General features: G+C 35.5%; 2 protein-coding genes across 3 annotated transcripts; one reads left to right on the forward strand and one right to left on the reverse strand.

Annotated features, from left to right (window-relative positions):
- The first annotated feature begins 62 nt into the window (after positions 1–62).
- Positions 63–4942, forward strand: rnf181 (ring finger protein 181). Of its 2 annotated transcripts, XM_051109717.1 has the most exons (6): positions 65–184; positions 701–798; positions 1286–1419; positions 1782–1897; positions 3996–4070; positions 4403–4942. In XM_051109717.1, exons 2-6 carry the CDS (start codon positions 713–715, stop codon positions 4460–4462), a joined length of 471 nt encoding a protein of 156 aa, XP_050965674.1. In that variant the 5' UTR covers positions 65–184; positions 701–712; the 3' UTR covers positions 4463–4942. The 2 variants fall into 2 exon arrangements, with proteins under 2 accessions (XP_050965675.1, XP_050965674.1); XM_051109718.1 differs by lacking the exon at positions 3996–4070 and having other exon boundaries at positions 63–184.
- Positions 4943–4999: 57 nt separating this feature from the next.
- tmem150aa (transmembrane protein 150Aa) lies at positions 5000–22161 on the reverse strand. The gene is made up of 8 exons (XM_051109716.1): positions 22073–22161; positions 18411–18655; positions 18231–18278; positions 18067–18153; positions 17899–17966; positions 13415–13542; positions 12702–12879; positions 5000–8642 (listed from the first exon to the last, which is right to left on the reverse strand). Exons 2-8 carry the CDS (start codon positions 18473–18475, stop codon positions 8338–8340), a joined length of 879 nt encoding a protein of 292 aa, XP_050965673.1. The 5' UTR covers positions 18476–18655; positions 22073–22161; the 3' UTR covers positions 5000–8337.

Raw genomic sequence — 22161 nt, forward strand, 5'->3', positions numbered from 1 at the left:
GCATGACATATTAGTAAACACTAATAATTAAAATGACATTGCTGGGGGATTTTTAACCACAATCTGGCAACTCCCGTCCTCTCGGAAATATCGCGATAGAGTTGTTGTGTTCGCGCTGACAGTGCATTGAAACAAGTTTCCATCCCTGATGATAAGCAATTTCATAACAGTGGGTGAATTTACAGTAGGTGGAATTTTATTTATTATATTTACACATTTAGCGTTAGACGAATAAGGTTAGTACATACTTTTTGAGATTAATTGGTGTTTGGTAATTTAGCAGTTTGAATTGTTATGCTAACCAGCTAGCAGGAGGTATGATTGTTATCAGATTTTGTCAGCAGCCTGTATCTTTTAAAAGCCACTGGATCTCTCAAAGCACAAATGTCCACATAATATGTTGTCTTTTTGTCTGTCTGTCTGTCTGTGAGAAGAGAGAGAGACTAGCATGGTTGTTCTTGAATAGTAAACAGTAACCAATGTAGTAAATATAGTAAAACCATCGTAAATTCATGGCTTAGTTGGATCAGTGTAACACTGGTTTCTAAAATATAAACATTCTTTATTAAAATAGTTGCTTAAACGCTTAGCTCTCGAGTGTCGAATTAGCAACTTCATTGTTAGAACAGATCCTGAACCTTCAGGTTTTCACAACCCCTCCGTTAAATGTCATTCGGATGTCGTTCTATGTGTTTATCAGGTGAAGTAGAAAATGGCATCATATTTTGATGAGCATGACTGTGAGCCCACGAATCCAGAAGAACAGTACCGACAGAACGCCCTGCTGGAGCTTGCGAGGTAACTAGCACGACAGCGCCATCTAGACGAACTCAAACTTGCCTTTGATATAATATTGATATATTTTGATTGTAAATATTGTGTACAAAGATGCCTTATTTTCAGTGTATAGGTGTATACACATTAACTTTGGAGTCAGTACGATTTTTTTTAGCAATTATTCATCAAAAGTAACAGTAAAGGCATTTATAATATTACAAATGTTTTCTATTTCAAATGAATGCTGTTCTTTTGAACTTCTATTCATAATCAAGAAAATGTATCACAGTGTCAGCAAAAATATAAAACAGGACGACTGCTTTTCAACAACATTAATAAGAAAAAAAATGTTTTTTTAGCATATTAGAAAAAGTAATTGCTGCTGAAAATTCAGCATTGACATCACAGGAATAAATTACATTGTAAAATATATTAAATACAAAACAGTTACTTTAAGGAAGTTGTTTTTTTTTTTTACTGTATTTATGTTTTTTTTTTGCTGCTATAGGTCTCTAATGCAGGGTCTTGACATAGACTCGGGTTCATTTGATTTGTCGGATTGGGACCAGCGTCTTCCCCCTCCTGCAGCCAAAGCTGTGGTTCAGAGTCTTCCTGTGGTCATCATCTCCCCTGAACAAGCAGGTTACAGACTAGTCATTCAGAATCATCTGCAAACTACACAGTAATATTGCACAGAGGAATATTAGAAACAGTATAATTGGTGATAACTTTACATAGATGTTTCCTTGTGATTCCCAGGCGGAAAAAAGTGCACTTCCATAATGTACATACATTTCCACACACTAATTTTGTACTTAATATACTACAAATTTTTCTTTAGTACTTATTAAGATAACCTTAAGAACATCTAAGTGTACTTAAAACTGCTATTTTGGTTTGGCATTGGCAGCGGGTTTGACTGAATTAGAAGATCTTAAATCCTTGCTGTCCATGACTGTCATTCTTCTTGAGCTTTTCTCAAACTCTCTTTTTTTATTTGACAGATAAAGCACTAAAGTGTCCGGTGTGCTTACTGGAGTTCGAGGAGCAAGAGACTGTGAGAGAGATGCCCTGTAAACATCTGTTCCACACAGGATGCATCCTGCCATGGCTCAGTAAGGTACGTTTAGTGGTTACATTTTCTGTATGATCCTCCGGTGACCATGCAAGAAGTAAAGCAGCAGCCATATGTGACCCTGGACCACAAAACCTTATGTTGCACGGGTATATTTATAGCAATAGCCAAAAATACATTGGATGAGTAAAATTTATTGATTTTTCTTTTGTGACAAAAATCATTAGGATATTAAGTAAAGATCATGTTCCATGAAGATATTTTGTAAATTTCCCACCGTAAATATATAAAGACTTAATTTTTGATTAGTAATATGCATTGCTATGAACTTCATTTGGACAACTTTAAAGGCAATTTTCTCAGTATTTTTTCAGCTTTCAGATTATATATAAATCTCAATTTTGAGAAATTTACACTTATGACTGGTTTTGTTGTCCTGGGTCACATATCACCCTGCAGCCCAAGTCTGGTTGCCCACTGACGCTAAGCAGGGTTGAGCCTGGTTGGTACCTGGATGGGAGACCTCCTGGGAAAACTAGGTTGCTGCTGGAGGAGGTGTTAATGAGGCCAGCAGGGGGTGCTCACCCTGTGGTCTGTGTGGGCCCTAATGCCCCAGTCTAGTGATGGGGACACTGTACTGTCAAAAGAGCACCGTCATTCGGATGAGACGTTAAACCGAGGTCCTGACTCTCTGTGGTCATTAAAAATCCCAGGATGTCCTCCGAAAAGCATAGGGGTGTAACCCCGGCATCCTGGCCAAATTTGCCCATTGGCCTCTGAACATCATGGCCTCCTAATCATCCCCATATTCTGATTCTGATTGGCTTAATCACTCTGTCTCCTCTCCACCAATAAGCTGATGTGTGGTGGGCGTTTTGGCGCAATATGGCTGCCGTTGCATCATCCAGGTGGATGCTGCGCATTGGTGGTGGTTAAGGAGATTCCCCCTTCTATGTAAAGCGCTTTGAGTGCCCAGAAAAGTGCTATATAAATGTAAGGAATTATTATTATTATTATTATTAAATACGTTGATGTTCAAAAGTTTGAGGTTGGTACAATTAAAAAAAATCTCTCTCTCTCTCTCTCTCTCTCTCTCTCTCTCTCTCTCTCTCTCTCTCTCTATATATATATATATATATATATATATATATATACAGTTGAGGTCAAAAGTTTACATCGCCCTTTCAGAATCATTAAAAATGTTTATTAGTTTACCAAAATAAGAGGGATCATACAACATGCATGTTATTGTTTATTTAGTACTGACCTGAATAAGATATTTCATATAAAAGACATTAACTTATAGTCCACAAGAAAAAATAATAGTTGAATTTATAAAAATCACCCGGTTCAAAAGTTTACATCCCCTTAATTATTTATACTGTGTTGTTACCTGAATGATCCACAGCTGTGTTTTTTGTTTAGTGATAGTTGTTCACGAGTCCCTAGTTTGCCCTGAACAGTTAAACTGCCTGCTGTTCTTCAGAAAAATCCTTCAGGTCCTACAAATTATTTTTTTTTAGCATTTTTGTGTATTTGAACCCTTTCCAACAATGACTGTATGATTTGGAAGATCCATCTTATGACACCGAGGACAACTGAGGGAGTCCTATGCAGCTATTACAGAAGGTTTAAACACTCACTGATGCTTGAGAAGGAAAAACGATGCATTAAGAGCCAGGGGTGAAAACTTTTGAACAGAATGGAGATTTTGCCTAAATATCATTTTTTCATTTAGTACTGCCCTTCAGAGGCTACAGAAGATAGTTGCATGTTTCCCTGAAGACAAAATAAGTTCAATTTACCCTGATCTTCAAAATCAAAAAGTTTTCATCCTTTGGCTTTTAATGCATCGTGTTTCCTTCTGAAGCATCAGATGATGTATGATCCCTCTTATTTTGGTAAAATAATCAACATGATTCTGAATGGGGGATGTAAACTTTTGACCTCAACTGTATCAGTAAATATGAAATATATTAAAGTAGAAAACAGTTACGATATTTCACAATATTACACAATAAGAGACTTGAGAGAAACATGAAAGAATCTTACAAACCCCAAATTTGAACAGCAAGCTACAATGGATAATAATATAATATTTCACGTTTGACATAATTACAAGTGTTTCTACACAACATTACAGACCAATTCATGTCCGTTATGTCGACTTGAACTACCCACTGACAATCCAGACTATGAGGAATTCAAAAAAGACAAGGTAAGACTGTGCAATATCTAGGGCTGCACGATAAATCGCATGTGATTGTGAGGCGCGCTTAGTCAGTGAAGCCGGTTCTTTGATTAGTAGTAAATCTCCATCACGTGCGTTCAGCTGGAGCGGCAATTAATACACAGAGCCGTAAATCACTGACAACCTACGCAAAACCGCATGCGATTTATCGTACAGCCTTAGCAATATCTATTTTCTGTTTAATGTCATACATAGTAATTCTTATTTCTGCAACTCATTTACTGTATTCTTCTATGACACCTTAAGAATATACCTGAGTGTTTAGTGTGTTGTATACTGTATACTGTTTGTATTTACAGGAACGGAGAAGACAAAGAGAACACAGACTAGAGGATCTACATGGAGCCATGTACACATGACCTCAGGACCTTTAAGACTAGAATATGAATTCAACTTTCAGTTTATTGGAAGTGAGAGTTCACTGTGCAGGGACCAGGCTTTGAAATGATTACATTTGCGTGAATAAGTTTTTAATGTTATTACCTTTAAGACTGCTTTGTATGGCTATGCACTGAGAACTGTTTGTATGGAACTGTAATGTAGCCTTATAGACACTTCTGATTTTATTAAATGTTTTAAAGCAGTTGCTTTTGTGTGAAACTGAGTTTGTTTGCTCCATAATTTTATTTACGTTCTTAAGCTTTAAGTGCGGAAAAAAACTTGTATGAATGCTATAGTTAATACAACAATTCACGCTGGTCACTACAGGACTTTACCAGTGTAGCACATGAAACCCTCCTTATATAATACGGTAGACCTTATGAAAAACATGTAATGAAGTCTGAATTCGTAAATTGTCTTTTCCATATTTTTTAAATAAAAAGTGAGCTTATCTAACATAGCGTGTATTATTATTTCAAGCGTGTTGAATTTCTTTAAATGATCACAGACAGAAATACAGATACACTTGTTTATTTTCCATCCAATGTTTTGGTAGTTCAATATAAATCTCTTGTCAAAGAAAATCATTGAAATTATACATAAATCTTACTTATTTACATAAGTAATTTATAAAATAAAAATATTCTCTGCATTGTTTTTATTTTGATTTTGGAGTGTGAACCTCACGTCTTTGCTGTGTTCTTAACAGACGTGATGTGTTGATAAAAAATACTTTGATTACATCATTTAAAGGCATCAGAAAAATAACTTCTATCCAGACAACAGCTGAAAGTCATGTAACATCAAGAAAGAAACATCATCAACCAAAAACACATTATATTTGAATCATTTTCATGTGAAGAGATTCAGATAGTCCTGTTTTCAAAGTGTGGGGATCCTCAATCTTGTATATAAGGACACAATATGTGTAGGCTCTCACAACATTGTCTTACAAGCACAAATACATTGCAAAAGTTGGCAACAAAATTAAATGAAAATATATGACAGTTTTCCAAACTGTAACATAACTAAGAAATAATCAATAAACAATCCTTGCCCAAACTTTTGTTCTTAGGTGACCTATGAATGACTGATCTATTATTCAGATAATATAATATGCACTATATTATGTCATTCATACCGAATGTTGCTGGGATATGGCAAAAAAGGCAATTAATAAGAAATGACATCAACATGACTTTATGTTCATATGCACATGCTTTATATTACCCAAGATGCCCTTTTGTATTTGTTTGACCCGTTGAGTTTGACTCGCTATGCAAAAGAATATGTTTTGTAAAGAGACGCTAATAAATTGTGGAGGTAGCAATAAAAAAATAAACGGATGGTTTCTGTTGTGCAGTGCAGCCCTGTGAATATTCCTTTGCATGAGAAGAGGAAACAATATTTCAAATAGCTCTCTAATAATAGAGGAGTCAACAGAGATAAACATGTATGATGCCTAGAGACCCCATCTAAATTTACAGTCTTATCATTGGCATGAAACGTAACTGTCCCATTGAAGGGCAGAAAACAGAGACAACAACTGGCACATTTCTGTGTGAAATGTAAATGGTAAAGCAAGTTAAATATGGACCATTTAACTGACAGCCTGAATTAGAAACATCATATAAATACTACAGCAACATTAAGGCCACCTTAACCACTCAACACTCATAAAGTTTAAATGCGGTTTCCTAGGTTCCAGCCTGGAGACCAATCAGTTTCATTCAAATAATCGTTTCAGAATTTGTTAATATTGCGGTACTGTCATTTTCTTAGTGGCTATGTGTCTTGCTACACAAAAAAAAAACAAAACAAAGAAAACTGATGAATCAAAGGCATACAGTACATGTTTAGCAAAATGAAATGCATCCTTTGGCAACAGAGAAAAACAAAAACTGATGTGCTGAGTATGTAAAAAATACCACTTTTCACACCAGTTTGATTTATGTCCCTATGATTCACAAATCTACACAATCAAAGATATGTAAGTAAAAAAATCACAATGTAAAATGTTGAATGGTTGTGGCATTTTTGGAGTGTTTTTTTACGGCCCATAAAAAAAATAAAAAAAAATAAACGATTTTAAAAAATATATATAAAAGGTACAGGTACAGTCAATGTGAATACTTCTTGTACAACTTAGCAACTGACCAGGAAGGCAAGGTTAAAGCTGGTGTCACCTTACATCACTTTCTCCTGCTCAAAACGATAAACAAAACCCACCTCGGCCAAAAATATAAACAAGAATGAAACAGGACAGAAGTATGGAAGCCTGTTTCCACCACTGAATAAAAAATAAAGGTAATTGCGACTATTTATCTCACAATTCGGACTTTTTTTCTCACAATTGCATGATACAAACTCGCAAATCTGACTTTTTTTTTCCTCAGAATTGCATGTTACTTGCAATTGCAAGTTATAGTCATAATTGTGAGAAAATCACAATCACAAAAAATTCTTAATTTCTAAAACAAAAAAAATAAATAATAATAATAAAAATTATGATATAAACTTGCAATTGTGAGCTATAAAGTCAAAATTGTGACAAACTCGTAATTGCAAGTTATAATCAGAAATACGAGATATAAACTTGCAAATCTGACTTTCCTCAGAATTGCAAGAAACTCGCAATTGATTTTTTTTCTAAGAATTGTGGAAAAACTAAACGCAGTTGTGTATTTGCAAGTTATAAAGTCAGAATTGCGAGATATAAACTCGCAAATCTGACTTTTTTTCTCAGAACTGTGTGATATAAACTTGTAATTGCAAGTTACAAAGTCAGAATTGCAAAACAAACTTACAAATCGGACTTTTTTTTGGCAAGTTCTAAAGTCAGAAATACAAGAAACTCTTTTCTAAGAACTGATATAAACTCGCAATTGAGAGTTAAAAAGTCAGAACTGTGACATAAACTCATAAATCGCAAGTTATAAAGCCAGAATTGCGAGATTTAAACTTGCAAATAAGACTTTTTTTCTAATAGCTGCGAGATATCTGATGCAATTCTGACTTTATATCTCACAATTGAGAAAAAAAGATTGTGAGGAGAAGAAAAAAAAAAAAAAAAAAAAAAAAAAAAAAAAAAAAAAATCGCAATAACCCTTTTTTTTAAATTTGGGTTGGAAACGGGCTTCCATACTGAAGCAAGCCAGCATGACGAAACATTTATCTTACCAACTGCATCATTAAAAAGGCCACTATTACAAAAATGGGTGAATACTACTTAATTGTATAAATTAGATTTCAATTAAAATGTATTTTTCTACTAATTTTTAAAATAATAGGTGCTCAAAGGCTATAGTTCGATCCGTATCTTAGACATTCACGTTTCAAAAATGATATAATGCTTGGATCCTGATAGTCTGCAATTCCAAATAAAAGTGAAAAGAACTTAAAACTACAAGTTCATTCATTGTGTTACGTGCAAATCATCCATTTGCAATAGTAAGGGTGGGCAAACAGTAGCAAGCACTAAAGAGATACCCCTGAAACATTTGTGCAAACGTGACAGTAAAAATTTACCCCATTGCCCAGTGCAATAGTTCAAGAAACAGCAACCTCACACACCACTCGATCTGTGCTAACGACAACCTTAAAGTGGAGTGCTCTTTATCCTCCTCATCCACGAACAACCCAACAAAAGCTTCTCGCAAGGCAAAACAGGACGGAAAAGGCAAATGTATAAGACGAAACTTAAAATCTGAAATGGTAGTATTCAACAGTCACACGTGTAAACCCAATCAACTCTTAACCTGCCTCGACTTAGACTGGACGGTTCCTTAAACGTAGGGTGCAACCATCGTGAGGCTTCCCACCTGGCAGTATGTGACTTTGTGTGTGCTGATGTTTAAAGCATTGCGATGTTCTCAGGAGTGCAGTTCAGATGGGTGGAAGTGCTGCTTCCTCCTGGAGATTTCAACCCCTTTGTGGAGGCACCTCCCAGGGTGTCTACTTGAACGTCATCTCCGATCATGACACCGGGCCCGTGTGTGAGGTTCCGCTGGAGGCCAGCCAACATAGTCTCGGTCGTGACGGTGCCGAACTCGTAGGTGAAAGTCCCGTAGAACACGAGGATGACTACAGTGAAGACCCACTCACAGATAGCTGCTGCGTGTTGTAAAACGAAGCTCTCGTGAATGAAAAATATCCCACCTGAGAAGAAGTCCATCAAGGATTCAAACTTTTTTGTGAGCTCAAGGCACAGCTGGAATTAAAGGGCTAGTTCACCTAAAAATGAAATTGTGTTATCATTTACCCTCATGTCATTTCAATCCTGTATGAATTTCTTTTTTAAAAGAGACCTTACACTGTAAAAAACTATTTGTTGAGTCAACATAAAATAATTTGTTACCTGGCTAAAATTTTAAGTTCAGTCAACTTGAAATTTTAAGTTGTACTAAGTGACAACTTTGATATGAGTTCATTCAGCTTAAAATTTTAAGGCAGCTGGGTAACAAGCCCAGCTTTTAAGTTTAACAAACCAAAACTCAAATATCAAAGTTTTCACTTAGTACAACTTAACAGTTCAAGTTGACTAAACTTAAACTTCAGATGACTGAATTTAGCATTTTTAAAATTTTTAATTTCCAAAACAAAGATTCACATATAATGTACTCACCCCATTGTCATCCAAGATGTTCATGTCTTTCTTTCTTCAGTTGTAAAGAAATTATGTTTTTTGAGGAAAACATTTCAGCATTTTTCTCCATATAATGGACTGATATGGTGCCCCGTTTTTGAACTTTCAAAATGCAGTTTAAATGCAGCTTCAAGCGATCCCAAATGCGGTTGCAAACGATCCCAGTCGAGGAAGAAGGGTCTTATCTAGTGTAACGATCAGTTATTTTCATTAACAAAAATACAATTTGAATACTTTTTAATCTCAAACACTCGTCTTGCCTTTCTCTCCCTGAACTCTGTGTATTCTGGCTCAAGACAGTTAGGGTATGTCGAAAAACTCCCTCAACTTCAAAAATGATTTCAAAATCATCCTACATCGCTGCAGAAGTACCGACCCAGTCTTTGCAAAGTGAACAAGCAAAGAAGATCAAACACACTTGACAAAAAAGGTAAAACAGCGATATAGGGCGATTTTGAAGTTTGATCGTTTACAACCACATTTGGGATCGTTTGAAGCCGCATTTAAACTGCATTTTGGAAGTTCGAAATTGGGGTACATTATATGTGAATCTTTGTTTTAGAAGTGGACTTCTTCTTTAAGGCAGCAGGGCAACAAATTATTTCAAGTTGACTCAACAAATAATTTTTTTGTTTTTGCCCCTTTTTACAAGATGTAATATAAGTCTCAGGTGTCCCCAGAATGTGTCTGTGTGGTTTCAGCCCAAAACACCCCACAGATCATTTTATTATATAATTTTGAAAATGCCAACTTTGAGTGGAAGCAGAAATGTGCTGTTTTCGTGCATGTCTCTTTAAATGCAAACGAGCGGCTGCTCCCCGCCCCTTTTTCCAGAATAGCTGCTGTGGGTGGAAACATGCAGATTAACGGGCGGTAATATTATAAGAATATCCCCGTTTTTTTGACATGCTTGCAGAAAAGTTGCTGGGTTGTCCTTTTTCACGTTTTTTTCTGGGGGAAAAAAATCTGATTTTTATGATAGGTCTCCTTTGAGTTGAACATAGAATAAGATATTTTGAAAAATACTACTAAAGTCAATGGTGACCAGAAACAATTTGGTTTCCAAGGTTTGGAACAATTTGAGGGTGAGTAAACAATGACAAAATTTTAATTTGAATGAATTATCCCTTCAATGTATTTCAGTGAGGAAAGCCATAGATTATTAATGGAGATGCTGGTTAATTAGCTGTTCTCATAGTTACATCACCCAGCAACCCTTTAGCCACCTCCTTTTCCCTCCGGTTGGGGAAAAAATATTCATAAATCATTGATGAACACTGCAGCGATAAAGCAGGAAGGCCGGGAGACTCCAGCTGGGCTCATCCGTCTCCTTACCGACATTTACACCGAAGCAATTAGATTATACCTCCACTATTATATGAGTCAGGGGCTTCATGATCGTGACCGGAGCCTCAGCAGGAAAAGAAACCGATAAAGCTCAGTACTAGACCTTTTATTGTCCTGATTTTGCTGTGCCTTTTTATTTGAAACATCTGGTGCTAAATGGGATAGTTCACCAAAAATGGCAATTCTGACATCTTTTACTTATCCTCATGTTGTTAAATACCTGTAGAACTTACAAGAAAAACATAAAATGTATTTTTACAATGCAATTATGATAAATTAGTAGCTTGCAAATAGACTAAGTGTATTATAAAACTAGACCTTACACACTATGCATATACTGTAAGTCTTCTGGAGCCAGCTCGAATGTAAAGTAGCAACTATGGTTGTAACGATATTATCAATATAGTGATATTGCGAAAGCAAAACTGTCTCAATATTATCATGGTCACATGACAATATGAAACGATAGGTCTTCCAACCAAAGTGTAGTTTTAAAATATTTTTAAACTTCTTATTCTAACATAAAAGATCTTTAAAGTTGTGTTTTGAGCCTAACCGAACTAAATATGGCTTAAAGTCTGTTTTTGCTGTCCAATTCAAAGCGAACTGTGCACTTCATCAGCTCAAGAGATCAGCTCGGGATCCGGTGTTTTCCGCACCTCAGAACGGCTCCGTTCACAGTGAATGAATGAATGCGGTCAACTAATTTACTGCAGATACTATGAGTTTAGGGTGCGTTTGGGAACGCAATGGCCACCAGTTATGCTTTATTTTTGCGGTAGATAATTACAGCATTTCATTAGATTTGTAGTGAGACATTTTGTAAGCCTGTTTTCACTAAAACTGGAATTTTCCTTCAAAATAAAAGCTTAAAAGTGCAATATGAATTGTTGATAGCTAGCGGTTTAAATGGGTAACATTACTGCAGTCCCAATTCAAAACATCTCTTTCAAGTGCAGAAAATAGGAAAGTAGAATTGTAATTTCCCAGCTGTTCTGTACAGCAAAACTAATAAACCTATGAAATATTAATTATTAATCATTTATTTTGCAGTGCAACTGTTTTACAATATATGGCCATCCTACTGTCATTGGTGTTATTATTATTATTCTAATTTGTTTGGCTTCCGAAAACACTAGTGTGAATGTAATTTAGACTGACACAGTATATCACAAATAAAGAGAAGGTTGAGTCCCCTTTAAAGTTCAGGTACAAGTCAGTTCACTGACTTTTTATATAAGTTTTCTTAGTTAAAAACATGGGTTGGAGCTCTTCATTTTAAACTTTTAAAGTGCATAAGATAGAATAATTTAACTTTAAAATGTACATTTTTTTTTTCCAATTCTTCATTTGTCTATTTTTTTAAATACTGTATTGTGGACTTCATATTGTGATATTACATATCGTTTGATATTGTTATATCCCTAGTAGCAACAGTAGTCTTCTGTATTGTGATGTACATCCAAGTGTACTGGATTATCAGAATTTGTTCTTTTGAGTTTGATATTTTCAATTAATCTGCTGATCCATTTCATAAAACTGAACTCAAATTGAACCAATCTGGTTCTCAAGTTCAACTCACTGACTCAATGATTAGGTCACAGATGTAAATTGCTCACTAAGAAAAAATATCAGGCGTAAATAACTACATATAGGTATGACGAATACAAAGCTATTTGATGACTTTAGAAGACTTGAAACATATTTCACAAATCATTTAGAACTCTTTTAAGTCATTTTTGAAGCTTAAAGTAACAGTTCACCAAAAATGAAAATTCTGCCATCATTTACTCAACCTCATGTTGTTCCAAACTATTTTTTCTTTATTCTGGAATACAAAAGAAGATATTTTGAAGAATGTTAACAGTCAAACCATCATACAGACCGAAAAACAATCTAATCCACAGGAGAAAGAAATTCACAGAGGTTTAGAACGACGTGGGTGAGTAAATGACAGAATTTAATTTTTTGGTGAACTAAAGGGAGACTCATTGCATGGAAGAGCAATCAGTACAATTCCTTAGAAGAAAGTAAGTCATTCGTATGACATGAGGATGATGAAATTTTCATTTTGGGTGAACCTTACCGTTAGACTGCAATAGTTTGTGATACACAGGTGATACTGTCTATATAAACAAGACAAATAAGCAATCCGTGTCAAGAAAAAAAAATATGAACACACACTTATTCATCATATTTCAGTCATACTGAACAAAGAAGGATACTGAGAACCAGTGCGATGAGAGCACCGGTAGCCAGAGCCACACGCACGTGAGCCATCCAGTAATCCAGAGCGGTGACAGCCACCCGGTAGGTCAGCAAACACTGCAAACACACGAAGAGAATCCCTGCTGGGAAGGCAGCGCCCGCACCTACATAGTGAAGTGTTTTAGCGTGGTCCACCTAGTCATAAAGCAGTACAGTACAGTGTTATTTGTGTAATAATAAAACAAAGCATTGAAAATAAAAACCAATGACGGACACATTTGTGTGACATCTAACCTGGAAAAAGTGGGCTGTAAAACACTGACAAATTTGTCTTCCTGCAACAAGAAACTTGCCTATTGCACACTCAGCATACAGATGGAAGAGCTTTTAGGGATGAGGGAGTAAAATGCCCTCTAAAATCCATTCTGAAGAATGAGACGACTGCACGCATGGATCAATACTAATCACTTTGAGAACATCAGCCTCTCTGAGACCCTCTGATGCTGATCAACGCATCAGTCTGATGCAATGAATTTACAGCCCATGAAGACTAAGGGTGAAGAGTCAGCCTTTAATATCTTCTCATACAGCACTTACAGACGCCCAAATGCTTGTTATTTTTGGCTTCAGTGATGTGAATAGTGAGTGCGGTAGTTTACTATGAGCTAAATGTGTTTATTAGATGATAATCATACATCGAATTGTGTTTAGGCAGAATTGTGTGACTAACCTGGAAGTTGCCCACCATGACCAGACCCACAGCATTGGTGCATCCAGACACGAGTCCACTGGTGTTGAGCCAGCAGTGATTCCTGTGCTCGATGATCTGAGCATACCGTAGTAGACAAACTAACACCACTATATGTAAAAAGAGAACAGAAACACTAAGTAAAGCAACTTGTGGTTACAAAGTTCCTTTTTGTTTAGTTTCTGTTCATTTTTATACCATAGAGCTCTTGCAGAGCATTTTTTAAGTGTTTTTGGGCTTTGACAATATTTGAAGTGTATATGTTTTTATTTGGACACCTCAGTTTTTATTGCATTAGATAAAATATGAAATAAAGTAGCATCTACAAACAACAGATTCTAGACCTTCTCATAATCCAGTGAAGTCTGAAAGTATTCAAATACGCTACTAGTCAAAAGTGTGTGAACAGTAAGATTTTTAATGTTTTTAAAGAAGTCTCTTCTGCTCACCAAGCCTGCATTTATTTGATTCAAATTACAGCAAAATGTTACTATTTAAAATAACTGTTTTCTATTTGAATATATTTTAAAATGTAATTTATTCCTGTGATTTCAAAGCTGAATTTTTAACATCATTTCTCCTTCAGAAATCATTCTAATATTCTGATTTGCTGCTCAAAAACATTTATTATAATTATTATTATGTTTTTCTTTGATGAACAGAAAGTTAGGAAGAAATCTTTTGTAACATTACATCCTTGCTAAATAAAAGTATTAATTTCTATAATTTCCCAAACCAAAAAAAACTTTTGAATGGTATAGTGTATAAGGGTCATTCCAGCTGGAAACATCAAATTTTGGAAAAGTTCCTCACCTGACCTCCTGAGATTTGTCTGAAAAAAATCCATGTGATGGGTAATATGCCCAATAGATTATATACAAAATTTCAGATCTCTACTGTGCATACTTTTTTCACAAAAAAAATCTGTAAAAAAGTTTGTTTTTTACCCCGTTTTGGCATCACAGTCTGAGTGACCATGTTCAGACTGAAATATCTCCAGAACTAGTTGTGCCAGGTCCATGAAATTTTCTGGGCTAAGAGTCCTAGTCCAGAACTGCATGAATTACAACTCACAGCATTGTTACTGAATTTACACCTGAATGCTGGCCCTCTACTTTTTTTGAAACTATTACTTTAAGGGTTTTCAGATGTCCATAGAAACCTCAATTTTCAATGTATAAGCATCAAACTTGGTAAATGGTCTGATATGTACCATGTCTTTCACATCCTTTATATATAAGACAATAGAGTCTGATGTCTGTTGAGATATTAAGGTCCAAAAATGGAAAAAAAAAAAATCATTTACACCAATGTTCAGAGCAATATTTCCCATGAATGACACTAGGTGTGAACATAAAACTTGTTTTTTTGAAAGAGCATATTGTTATTGATAAAATATAAAAAAATTAGGATGGGGTTTTGCCTCATTTTTCTGTAATGATTTTTTTTAAAACTCAGAGTTTCGTCACTGATCCTATTGTTCACTTTCATTTTCTTTTATGACATAGCATCGTCCAGTGGAAGTAACTGGCACATCAATTTTCATTATGATGTGCTGGAGAGGCACCCAACAGACATCTTCCCTTTTTGGCCCAAAGTAGCCTCTAGCTGGGCCATGGGGATGCAAAAAAGGCACTTGAATGTCTTGCTCTGTGTCAGAGACGTCTCTGATGATACCAACCCACCATTGTCGGTCATACACACAAGTAACATATTGTCCTGGGGCCATATCTGTGACGTGAAGGCCTTGTTCAACTGGGTCAACCTCAAAGTTGACATGGAATCCTGGTGTTCCTGATACTTGACTGACCTCAAAATTGATCATTGTTGACTGATTGACTGATTGATGCTAGATCTCATACCACCTGAATATTATTATTTCTAATCAATATTGCCCTGCTTTCTCAATGAAAATGGATGTATTATTCACTGGATTGGGTGGAACATCAAGATTAGGTACTTATGTTGCATTCCATTGAATGTCGGTAGTCGGTGAATCCGAGTTAGTTCTCCCGATGTCCGTCGTAAATGCGTTCCATTGTAACAGTTGGCAAAAATATGGATAATTCCAACCGACTCGGTCTGCACTGAACTGGCCCGAGTGTGTGTTTCGGAACCCCAACTTAAGTGGCTGTTCCATTGCACTTTCCCGAGGTGGAGGTCGGATTTCCCCGAGTCCCGAGCACAATGGAATGCTGCATTATAGCATTAATTTAGGCATATGAGTTCAAAATAGCTGCTACTACAGTAGTTGTGAATGTCACACAACAATGATTTTTTAAAAATTATTACAGAAAAATGAGGCAAAACCCCATCCCAATTTTTTTTATATTTTATCAATAAGAACATGCTCTTTCAAAAAAAAAAGTTTCATGTTCACACCTGGTGTCATTCATGGGAAATATTGCTCTGAACATTGGTGTAAATGACTTTTTTTCAATTTTTGGACCTTAATATCTCAACATCCATAAGACTCTATTGTCTAATGTCAAAGGATGTGAAAGACATGGTACATATCAGACCATTTACCAAGTTTGATGCTTATACATTGAAAATTGAGGTTTCTATGGACATCTGAAAACCCTTAAAGTAATAGTTTCAAAGAAAAGTAGAGGGCCAGCATTCAGGTGTAAATTCAGTAACAATGCTGTGAGTTGTAATTCATGCAGTTCTGGACTAAGACTCTTAGCCCAGAAAATTTCATGGACCTGGCACAAATAGTTCTGGAGATATTTTAGTCTGAACATGGTCACTCAGACAGTGATGCCAAAACGGGGTGAAAAACAAACTTTTTTTACAGATTTTTTGTAAAAAAAAAAAAAAAAAAAAAAAAAAAAGTATGCACAGTAGAGATCTGAAATTTTGTATATGATCTATTGGGCATATTACCCATCACATAGATTTTTTTCAGACAAATCTGAGGGGGTCAGGTGGGGACCATTTGATGATTCCAGCTGGAATGACCCATAATGTTACAAAAGCTTTTTTATTTCAGATAAATGCTGACCTCTGAATCTTTCTATTCATCAGAAAATCCTGACAAACAACATACTCAACTTTTAAGTATTGGTCATAATAAAAAAATGCCAGACATATCAACATATCAGAATGATTTTTGAAGGATCATGTGATTTACATTTTAAAATATTCAAATAGAAAGCAGTTATACTGAATAGTAAAAAATATTTCACAATATTACTGATTTTGTATTTTGCATCAAATAAACACAGGCTTGGTGATCACAAAATAATTCTTTAAAAAACAAAAATCTTCCTGTTCAAAAACTTTTGACTGGTAGTGTACAAATTTTTTTAAATATAAAATAAAAATTAAATTAAATTAAATTGAAATAAAAAAAAAATGTAATGTTACAAAGTAAAGCTGTTATTTTGAATGTTCTTTTCTGGAATTCTGGAAAAAAAGAGTTTATACCAAATTATTAAGCAGCAAATCTGTTTTTAATTAATATTAATATATTTTTGTCCAACTGTATTGTTTTACTTTTAATAAAAGTGTGGTTATTGATATTGGCATGTATTCTTTAAATTCAGTAGCATTAAAATGATTAAGCTAAATGAAAAAGTCTTACAAAATTACTTTATATTATTTAAGTGTTTTTGGTTTTCAGCCATGTGCATTCAGAATTTTTGGTTTTGGCCCAGAATTTACATTTCGGTGCATCCCTAATTTTCATAGTGATAAGAAATTTTTCCTGAGAACCGATCCACTATATGACTTCTGAAGGATCAAGTGACACTGAAATTTGCCAGCACAGAAATAAATTACATTTTAAAATATATTAAACACTTATTTTAAAATGTAATATTTTACAGTTATTATTGTACTTTTAACCGACTAAATGCAGCCTTGAGTCTTCTTGCAAAAATTCTAAACGTTTGAGTGGTGATGCATGTTAGAAACCTGAAGTGCATGCTAAATATACATTTTTAACTTAATTTAATATTTTGTTAATGCAAAACCATTAATACATTTTGAAGCACGGCTTTAGTGTCCAAACACTTTTTTGGGACCATAGTTATACATTACTTTTTTTGCTGTATTTGCCCACACAAATCTAATGGTTTTTATTTCCATTTCTAAGACTTATTATTACTTAAGTTATAGTATGGTGAGTAAAAGTGTGTAATAACACACCCCTGATTTCACATCACAACACAAATAGAAGCCGATGACAGCCAACCTTCAACAAGACGGGGACAATCAAACCCCTAATCGCCTAATCGCAACGTTTCAGATCGCTCATAACCTAACACATAATGAAATGACACAGGAAAACATCCATTAGGAATTACGTAATACATAGCATGACTGCCTCATGCAGGTATCAGTTTTTGCAAAACCTCTGCCACTCTAAATGCTGAATGCTTCCATTCATGCTTTTGTTCTCAGTTATTCAATGTGACACTGCCGGTGTAGAATATGTGGAAATATGAGAACAAGCTTACCCATGAAAGCTCCCACATTACCAATGAGACTGAACAGACAGCTCTCGGGAGGGTAAGATCCACATTTACTGAATCAAAGTGAAGACAAAGACAACGTCAGATCACAGAGGAAATAAACAGAGGCTTAAAATAAAGAGGAAGAGCTTAAAATAAATCGCACATGACTACCTGATGAGGGGGATATCTTGAATGGTGCAACACATTTTTGGGAAGCCCGGCTTGGCTGTTTCCTCTGTGCATGTTACATTGTAGGACCTTACAAATAATATAATTGACAATTAAACATAAGCATCACATGTTTTAACAAACTGAGTGAAACAAACCCAACTTACCAGTTTTCGACAGGACAAACATGGTGGTTCATCACAGCCATAGCATATCTGAAAACACAGCAAAATAACACATTATTGCATATGCTTGCAACGGTGTACTAAAATCTGTGTAATTTCAACTTTATTTATTTATTTATTATTTGATGTGACAAACAATAATTAATGCATGCTAAAACTCACACTATCCATATTCCAGTGATAGAGAAGGCAGCCAGGCTGACAGGCAGTATAATCCAAGCAGTCATTGGTCTGACAGTGAGTCCAGTCTGTCCCAAGCATGAGGGGGAGGAACACAGAGGGCTGGCGGGGTGAGACACAGGGGGGATGACGAGGGGGCACTGACATGCAAGGACACACAGGGAGGGGACATGAGAGGAGGAGAGGGATGCCACGCTGCTCCTTCCTTCGGGCCGCCAAATCCAGGCCTAATCCGTGTTTTTGGAAACAAAGGAGGTGTACAATGGAGAGAGACTTAGACAAAACATATTAAAAGTTCTTCAATGACAATAACCACTTTAACAGTCAACTTTAAAAACAAGAAATAAACTTTGAAATCTGTTTTACTTTCACAACGTGACATTTTGCAGAGACAGAATAAGATTAAAAAAACGTGAATGAAGAGGAAAGGTCAAAGAACAAGAGGGATTGGTGACATTAGCCGTAAAGAAAAGTACTTTCAGGATGGCGCAAGTTGCAATTTCATTAAATATTACAAAAACTAACATTTGTTTTTTAATGCAGCAATAAATCATTCACAATAAGACCAGGTGTGTGAGATATTTATTTTTGGGTGAACTTCTGTCATTAATTACTCAACCCTCATATTGTTGTACTGTAACTGTAAGACCTTTGTTCATCTTCAGAACACAAATGTAAATATTTTTATGAAATCTGAGGGCTTTCTGACCCTGCATAGACGGCAATCTAACTGACACGTTTCAGGCATGGAAAGGTAGTAAGGACATTGTTAAAATAGTCCATGTGACATCAGTGCTTCAACCATAACGTTATGAAGCTATGACAATACTTTTTAAAAGAAAGAAAACCAAAATAACAACATTCGTCGAGGTACTCTCGTGAACACGCATCAAAGACTGACACGAAAGAGAAGAAATTGATTAATAAAGTTAATTTTCAGGAGTGAACATACATTTTTTTAGCCTGGTTCTCATAAGAGTACCTGGAGATTTGGTTTAGTCCTCACACTGCACATAGTGTGACCCATTAAACATAACTGTAAAAAAAAAAAAAAAAAAAAAAAAAAAAAAAAAAAAGAATAATAGTGACAATAATATCATTGGACTTTATTTATTTAGTTTTTTTTTTTAAACTAAATAATGAAGTGTAGTAATACTATTATATTTTAAAATAAAAAGGGAGTATTAAATAAAAATACAATAATTTTATAGTACTTTTTTTATATGAACTTTCATTATTTTCAGACCTAAAATTAGCAAGCTTTTATTTTTTGCGGTTTGCCTGCAAGTAAGTATATGCTGCTTGGTTTAGTACAGGTGATTGTAGAGCGTCAGTGAGTGAAATGTCACTTTTTTGCACTGTGCTTTGAAAACGGCAGCAAATAACCTTGAATTAAAGTACTGTGCAAAAGTCTTAGGCCACTAGTATTTTCATCAGCTAAAAAATGGTTTAAAGTCAGTTAAAGTCGGTCTTTTGCTGTAGTGTGTCAGTAGGAAATATCAGTTTACATTTCTAAACATTCATTTTGCCATTGATTATAATAATCCAGTGAGATTTTTGTATGGAGCACAGGCTGTTGTCAGACTCCTTGTGCAAACAGAGATCTGATCTCCATCATTCAATCCAGTCTGTTTTAAGAAACAGAAAAAACAGAGACAGACTAAATCCAGAAGAACAAGATGCTTTAAGAGACCTACACCTACAAAGCTACAGTACTGTTAAAATTTTAGGCAGTTAGGCACACAAAATGAGGATGCTGTCAAAAATAGATTTTCAAAGAACTTCTATTAACTAAAATAAATAAGCATTTGATGTGACCATCCTTTGCGTTTAAAGCAGCTTTTGCCCTATGTGCACTTGTGCATAGTTTTTCAGGTAGCTTTGCAGGTAGCTTTTTTAGTCTGTCTCACTTTTTCGGTTTCTTCATGTCATTCCAGAGACAGACTGGATGATGGTGAGATCAAGATCTCAGTGTGGAGCACTGGCTGTTGTCAGACTCCTTGTGCAAACAAAAATCTCACTAGATTATTACAAATAATGGCAAACAGAATGTTTGGAAATGTAAACCGATATTTTTTACTGACACACTACAGCAAAAGATAGAAATAACTTACTTTAAACCATTTTTTAGCTGGTGAAAATACTAGTGGCCAAAAACTTTTGCACAGTACTGTATGCTTGAACTTGTACGCGATCTGAACTTATTTACACTGCGCGTTTCTTATTTTGGTCACGCATGCAGACCTGCGGACCACTTATGTGCACCCCTGTTAATTTAGTTTTCTCTGTGCATTAAAAGTATTCTCGTAGCTTCATAAAATTTTGGCTAAACCATGGACTATTGTAACAATGTCCTTACTACCTTTCTGGGCCTTGAACATGTCAGTTGCGTTGCCATCTATGGAGGGTCGAAAGCTTTTAGATTTAATCAAAAATATCTTAATTTGTGTTCAGAAGATGAACGATGGTCTTACGGGTTTGGAACAACATGAGGGTGAGTAATTAATGACAGAATTGTCATTTTTGGGTGACAGATTATCAAAAACAGAAAATGTAGAGCTGGTTGTTGGTTCAATCATTTCCAGTTATACATTGAGGTCAAAAATGTAAAAACAAAATTTAAACAAATGCATAAGACCAATAACATGCATTTAGAAAATAAACAGGGTGAATTTTAATTTCATGCAAACTTTAAGAAAAGAGAGAGAAATGATTTTGACGTCAACTACAGCAAATAAGCAAATGTCCATGACTAATACTAAGAATTAGTCACCAGTCTCGCTTTTAGTGCTTTTTTTTTCTACCTGAAGTTTGCCCTTTTGACCCATTGATTAAGTGACTAAAAGCTCTTCTAGTCCAAAGTCAATCCTGCAGTTTGAGTGTGTGTGTTGTACTGAACTTTGTTGTAAAAACATAAGCTTTACTGGGATTCTGCAACACATGACTGCCACATGATGCTGTTTAAAAAACCTGGAAAGCCATACTGATTAGTGGCAGACCACTAATGAGCTGTGGTGTAATGACTACAATGCTGTCTAGACAGGCAGCCTAGAAGTATGTTATCAGAAAATCTAAACCTAACTTTAAGACATACGTTACTGTACACTACAAGCATCAGAAGATACAAAGCTGCCACTGATATTCACATCAACTACTCAGGCAGGTGAAACCGCTGCTGAGTTCATATCACTCATTTGCATTAGCTAAAACTAAAGAGTCATACAGGTGGCCTTCGCTGATCTCTCTGTATCTTTTGTATAATCAAATAGAGTTTGCAAATCTTCTGGTTCGTTTTTTACGTGTACTCGCTGACTGTTTCAATTCCCAGGTAGCAATTCCGTGTTCACTAGCAATGAAGCTAACATGTGGTTGTGTTTCGAAATCTTGTGCGCTGCCTTCCTAGATAGCATTTCGGAAAACATTCAAACGCGGCTGAGATGTCCCAAAATTCTGTCTAGGTAGGCAGCTCACTCGGTTCTGAGACAGGCATAGAGTCCACCAAAATCTTGAAACGACAACTACCGCCGGAAAAGCTAATTCCTTACTGCTTGTAAGTGAGTTCAAGAGATGATACTGAGTTCTGCCGGAAATATTCAGAGAAATTTTATGTTTAACAAGCAAATAAGACGTTTATATTTACATACCTTAAGTCCTGCTGCTCCCTGCTTCCAACCTCACTCAACCTTGGTTGTTGCTTTAAGACAAGGCACTGTTACTAAACCTGCTCCTCGCG

The sequence above is a fragment of the Labeo rohita genome, chromosome 5 (assembly GCF_022985175.1).
Source record: "Labeo rohita strain BAU-BD-2019 chromosome 5, IGBB_LRoh.1.0, whole genome shotgun sequence".
Lineage (NCBI taxonomy): Eukaryota > Metazoa > Chordata > Actinopteri > Cypriniformes > Cyprinidae > Labeo > Labeo rohita.

Excerpts from the sequence above, each read along its gene's own strand:
- tmem150aa (XM_051109716.1), bottom strand. The coding sequence starts at position 18,475 with ATGACTGCTTGGATTATACTGCCTGTCAGCCTGGCTGCCTTCTCTATC. Across the intron at positions 18,279-18,410 it reads ATCACTGGAATATGGATAGT|ATATGCTATGGCTGTGATGA; the intron begins GTGAGTTTTAGC and ends CTGTGTTTTCAG. Across the intron at positions 8,643-12,701 it reads TCTCATCGCACTGGTTCTCA|GTGGGATATTTTTCATTCAC; the intron begins GTATCCTTCTTT and ends ACTTCTTCTCAG.
- rnf181 (XM_051109717.1), top strand. The coding sequence starts at position 713 with ATGGCATCATATTTTGATGAGCATGACTGTGAGCCCACGAATCCAGAA. Across the intron at positions 799-1,285 it reads GCCCTGCTGGAGCTTGCGAG|GTCTCTAATGCAGGGTCTTG; the intron begins GTAACTAGCACG and ends TTGCTGCTATAG. Across the intron at positions 1,420-1,781 it reads CATCTCCCCTGAACAAGCAG|ATAAAGCACTAAAGTGTCCG; the intron begins GTTACAGACTAG and ends TTTATTTGACAG.